The sequence below is a fragment of the Quercus robur genome, chromosome 5 (genome assembly GCF_932294415.1).
Source record: "Quercus robur chromosome 5, dhQueRobu3.1, whole genome shotgun sequence".
Taxonomy (NCBI): Eukaryota; Viridiplantae; Streptophyta; class Magnoliopsida; order Fagales; family Fagaceae; genus Quercus; species Quercus robur.
In genome coordinates this window covers 44,143,649-44,149,648 of record NC_065538.1, presented here as the reverse complement: position 1 = coordinate 44,149,648, position 6,000 = coordinate 44,143,649, and the positions used below count along the sequence as shown (strand labels likewise).

The 6,000-nt window shown below is 32.9% G+C and overlaps 1 protein-coding gene across 6 annotated transcripts in view; it reads right to left on the bottom strand.

Annotated features, from left to right (window-relative positions):
- Positions 1-1,224: 1,224 nt before the first annotated feature.
- The window catches only part of LOC126726039 (NAC domain-containing protein 73-like), a 40,223-nt gene continuing 35,447 nt past the window's right edge, over positions 1,225-6,000 (bottom strand). The window contains exons 2-5 of one of the 6 annotated variants that reach the window (XM_050431142.1): positions 5,332-5,358; positions 4,963-5,208; positions 4,529-4,718; positions 1,225-2,265 (exon numbers count right to left, since the gene is read on the bottom strand). In XM_050431142.1, coding sequence (XP_050287099.1) covers positions 1,688-2,265; positions 4,529-4,718; positions 4,963-5,121 — 927 coding nt within the window. In that variant the 5' untranslated portion in view covers positions 5,122-5,208; positions 5,332-5,358 and the 3' untranslated portion in view covers positions 1,225-1,687. Of the gene's footprint in view, positions 2,266-4,528; positions 4,719-4,962; positions 5,209-5,331; positions 5,552-6,000 lie in introns of those variants that run through there. The other 5 variants (XM_050431144.1, XM_050431145.1, XM_050431141.1 and 2 more) reach the window with 5 other exon arrangements.

Here is a 6,000-nt window from a genome sequence, read left to right as displayed (position 1 = left end):
ACTCCATATATACATTCCTTAGCAACACCAATTACTCGTTTCTTGAACATTTCTTTTAGAAAATTAATCTATTTGATTGATGAGTCATAAGACAAGACAATTCAAGGTTTAGGTGGTTTATTATTCAGAAAAATAACCGAGTTGAATTTATGGATTTACCTTAGTCAGGTTATGTACCAATAAATGATTTTAGATTCAATACCCATTAGAAAGAAGGGGTATTGTATGAGAAATCAAATCATATATAAATGATAGATGTCTTATAAACTACAACTACTCTCAATCAAACCTCGCAAATCAAAATCTCACTCTCATAAACAACACTTACTAATTCACACACATAAACATGAACAAAATATCTCACAAACGCAAACTAACCATAAATCTTATACACACAAAGTCACAATCCTCAAAAAACACTACTACACCAATCCTCATGAGGACTACATTAGGTAGAGCCCCCAATCAAGGACTAAAACTTGCAAGCCCTTTGCAATAATATCTATTTATAATGCTCCAATTATCTTCCTTGATGGACAATGACTACCAAATTACTTCTTTAACTAGGAAAATTTTTTATTTATTTATTTTTTCATACCACGGAACCCAAAAAAAAAAAGTGAAAAAAAAAGATTAACTCAGCCAACTTCATACCTACATAAGGGGTAACGCCAACCAAAATCTAATATCAGCGATATGGATTATAAATACTATCAACAAAACACCATGAATTAAACTTATAGATTCTCACAAACAATATAGTGCATAAATTTTGTTAAGCCAAGCATAAATTAAACTTGTCATAAACCTCACATGCATATAAACTCACAATCTCAAATTCTCAATGCACTCAATAACTCACCCCCCCTCCCCACACACGAAAAACTCCCTAACTCACAAGGACAGGTATCTTTCAAGCTAAAAAAACACACTACGACACTACTACTCGCAAAAGAATACTAATTCGGACAAAGGCCTCACCTGAGACGAAAGTCATGAAACCCTTTGCAACCATGTATATTAATAAATATCAATTCTTTTATTTTTTTTATATTAATATCCAATATAGTCCTTAATGGATGAGGAATAACCATTTTTGTTTTTGTTTTTGTTTTTTTTTTTTTTTTTGTTAAGGAGAATATTTTCCTATAGTACTAAGGAAAATCACTTTCTTTCACTGAAACACAAATTTAAATTAATAATTTAAGACAATTTCTAGGAATATTCATAGAAAATCAGCAAGGAAAATGTCAATCATTTAAAAATAAAAAATGAAACACTTGTATAATCCCATTCCCCTGGGTAGAATAAGAGGGGGCATAGATTCAGTCAAAAGTTTCTGAAAGGAGGAAAGTATAGATGAATATAATGATGAAACTAAAACCTATCACACTAACATATATGGATGTCTGTTGGAATCATCTCTGTACAGTGCTAAAAGATGACGTCACTCCCAACATATTCTTTGTCTGCACAAAAACTTCAAGATAAAGTGTTAAGTATGGCCAAATCTTCTGTACCTGATTCGGAAACCATATATCTTATTCCCCTTTGCTCTTTCTTCTCTCATTAAAATCTCAATCTAATAACTTAAATTACTTGACTATTACACAACAGCAAGAACATGACAACCAAACCAAAAAGGGGTAGTTGTCATCTTGTAGCCCTACCAAAAGTTCTTCCATCGCTATTTTCTCTCATACTTTCCTTTGCTTGCATCTGCAGCTAATCGAACAAACGAAGACGCATCACCTTGGACAACCAAATTTGGAATTAGTTGTGGTGGGCTTTCCCTATTATGGCCCCCCTGGTCATAGTTAATAAAAGGAGTGTTGTAATACTCCAAAAGAGCTGTAGGGTTTTTAGGTATAGGAATCTCATTAGGACTATCATGCACGCTTTGGTTAGTCAATGAATCCTTAATACTTGAACCACATTGTCTAGGTTGTGTCTGGTAGAAAACCTTTGAAGCCACTAATTCTCCATCTTTCTCTTCTTCATTGTTCCCAAGATGGTATTGGTGCATCACCCAGTTTGTTTTCTCAGGCTTTCTCTGCCTGCCATAGTTGGTGTAGAGAACCAAGATCTTTTTGTACCCCTTCACTGCCCCACCAACAAAGACTGGCCTTGTCTTGCCTGTTTTGTGCCATCTCGTCTCGCTCCCATCTTCATCAGTGTGGACCTTCCTTCGTTTCCTAGTCCCAGTCGTGTATGCCTTTGAAGGTCGATGGAAGAAGTGCCGGATTTGGCCGTCTTTGCTTACTCCTGCATGACCAACATATGCATAAAAAACGGGTTGTACAATTGTGATTAAAGTTACATTGATTAATTGATAAGATCATAAGAGAGTACTTGGGCAATCAGCATTTAGAATTTTTTTTTTGGTAAACATGGAATATATCCAAAAGCTAGAAACCAGCCACAGGGGCTGCAGAGTTACAAACACGGTTACAAAATCAACATTTAGAATTACTTACTTGTAATTACAAAAAAGAAGATGCCATACATCGTAAAGATAGTCAAGTTACTATTTAAATTGACCAAATCCAGAAATAAAATTAAAAAGAAAACTCGTGGCATCAATTTAAAGCAACTAAATTTTATGCTATACCATCAACCTATTATGGGTCAAACTTTGATCTAGTGCATTGGATAAGGCGTATCTCCTACCATAAATCTCTCTCTCTCTCTCTCTCTCTCTTTTATTATTATTTTTTATTTTATTTTTTTTTTAAGTTTGAAATTCACTATAAATAAAATATATGAAATTAAAAATATTCTAAAAGTGTCTCTTTACTAGAAAAAGGTTGATAATATTTAAGTCTAGAAACTTACAAATCAAAGGGTTGTAATTCTATTTCTCTAACAAGAGTATGTTTTTTCTAATAGTGACTTGTACCTGAACATGACAAAAAAAAAAAAAAAACATTTTATTGAATTTTAACTAATATGTTGAGAATTCATTGTCTGCCTAAAACAATATAAGACTAAGGCTTGGTTAGGGAGGGCAATGGGGCAAAGCAAGGTTGGGTCAAAGCCCTCATCCCCACTTCAATGTGTTTGGTAAAACTCGCATGTGCATGGTGGGAGTGGGGTAGGCTAGGTGCAAGGCTGGTTGAAGCTATTTTTCCATTCCTAATGAAGTGGCTTTGACATTAATGTGATAGAAATGAAATAAAAGAGAGATACAACCATGAGAGAGAGGTTGGGATGTTAATAAAATGTAAAATAAAAATATATGTATTAATAATTTAAATACATGTTAAATGAAAAAACACACTTGTGCGTGAACGCGTGTTCCTACTTCAAAGAGGTAACTAGTTCAAAATCAAGCGAACGAATGCTTTTATCTCCTGCTTACTCTATAAAGCACTAGGCTTTCTTCTTCTTCTTTTGCTTCTTCTTCTTTGTCTTGCAGTTAAAATGCAAATTTGTGCCCTAAGATACTAATTAAAATTATGCCTTTTCGTGAAAGATTTCTTTGGTACCATTGCAAGGTAGCTCTTTTTAATTTTAATTTTTATGTCATTCATGAAGCTATTCTGTTTTTTTCTTGTTCGATAAGACATGGAGCTATTCTTAAAAGTGCACAATAATGTAATTAGTTACTTTTCCATTATGACAACTAGTAGATTGGAAAGAAATTAATGATTGAGGTTACATTTGAGTGGAGAGACATCGTTAAAAAGAATTAGAATTTCTTCATTTCAAATGAATTTCTTTCAAGATTCGGACTAAATATTATAAATTTTAAAAACATAATTAATTTCAAGTCATTTAAATTCTTAAAAAGATAATAACATACGCACAGTTAGATGTAAGAAATAAAATTTGAACTAAGAACTAGACTCTCCACATTTAAATAGAGAAGATTCTTACCTCTCGAAAACCATTATATAAGTGGTGCTATTTGAGATTTTATGATATAAGTGGGCGTCTTAAAGAGAGTAGAAGTGCCAATCAAAATAAAAATAAATAAATAAATAAAGAAAAAGAAAAGAGAGAGATGGAGTAGAAGTGCAACATGATGTTTTTCTTAAGCTTTTACTTAAAACATACTAAAATGAGTTGGTTAAGAGAGGTCAGCCAAACCCTTGTGCATGATTTTAGTTTTTACGTTTCTTTCAAAATGACATCTATGAATAGAGACGTACCCTCCTCCAACAGCTAAGGTTTTCATATTCGTATATATTCCAAATATAGAGATAGAAATCCGTAAATATAATTTGTAAGGCAGTACTGAAAATTGATTTGAATTGTGTGTGTGCCTAGTATTTTGCTCCACGGCACCCAAATTTAAAATCTTTTCCTATAAATTTTGCCCATCTCGTAAAAGAAAATGTTGTCAATCATTCTCAAGTAGGTGTCTTTCCTCCTTAACTCATTTCACTATTAGCCTTATTGTCATTACTAGAATTAACAATAAATAGTGTAACCTCGTGCCTTGTAAATATTTATTGTCCCAAAATCATAGAATTTAAGAGATGAAAGAAACGTATATATGCTAATTAATTAGGGTAAGAATCACCTGGTAGTTTTTCTGGATGAGTATAGCAAATTCCATTCTCTCCCTCAAGTGTTGGGATGAATTCATCAATAAGAGGATGAAGCTTCCGCGTATCAGACAGAATCTTTGCCTCTAAATGTTCAAGAATCTCATGGTCTGTCGGATCAAACTTCACCCCTGCTGGTAGCCCCGGCAAATCATGAATTCCGGCCTATATAAGTCACATAAATTTATAAAAAAAAAAAAAAAAAAAAAAAAAGAAGAAAAGAAAAGAAAAAGAAACGTAAACAACAATAATACTAATTAAATAAAAAAAAAATACTTATAAAATTTTTTAAAAAAATCTAAGGAACAACAAGAGAACAAACAGATATATAAGCTGACCACAAAGAAAAAAAAAAAAAAGAAAAAGAAAAAAAGAAAACAAAACAAAACAAAATTATAAAAATATGAACCTGATCTTGGAACTCTATCTCCTGGCCACATGATGGGCATGTTATGGTATTTCTGATATCATCGGTTTTGGGTGGGTCGAGAACATTTGTATTTTCTTTAGAAGTTGCCGTGATTATCTGAAAAGCCCTATCATCGTCTGAATCATTGCACCATGTCATCTCTTTGTTTTTGCTCTCATTCCCATCCCAAAACTCGATTTTCCCTCTGGTTTCTTCCACTTCTTCAGAGTGTAGAGATCACTCTAGCTACCAACACACCGACATAGAGAAATTAAAGAAACTTGGAAAAAAAAAAAAAACCCAAAAAAGAAACAAAATAATTTATTAAAAAAAAAAAAGGAAAAAAAAGTAGTAAAACAAGGTTGTCACTTTTTAAAACACGTTTTCCTTGACCTCCTTCTTGATATCAGGAAAGGAATTTAGTTCTTCTACGCACTTTTTTTGTTTTTCTTCTTCTTAGCTCATGAGCTGATTCCAATACTGCGTGAGAGAGAGAAACAAAGAGACAGGAGAGAGAGAAAACTGAGAGAACAAAGGCTATAAAAGAAGGGAAAGAAAGAGAGTTCTAGAAATAGAAAGGTTGCTTGGACCGCAAGTTTGGTTATGCTGGTGTATATAGTATATACGCATGTACACAATAGAATAAATTCATCTTGCGCTTTGTTCGTTTTGTTTTATACTTTTATATCTTTATTATTATTATTTTTTTCTATGTGTCTAAAAGAAGGGTTGGGTTATTTGTAAGAGCTTTATTAGGAAAGTTAAAACTAATGTGAAAAAAGGGTACAAGCTAGAGTGGAGATGGGGCAAGGTGATTCTTCTGTGGACATTTCACCTCTTTAGAGAGAGAAAGAGAGAATGAGAGAGCGATTAGATCAGCTGCAGTGTCAACCTAGAGTACTCTCAAAGCTTTAGTAAATTTAGACATATACGTACAAACCAACAAAAATGAAAATAACAAGGCATAGTACACCAACCTGTATATTCTTACTAATCCCTTTCTTCACGTATACTTCTCATGCCAAGCAAGGAATCACA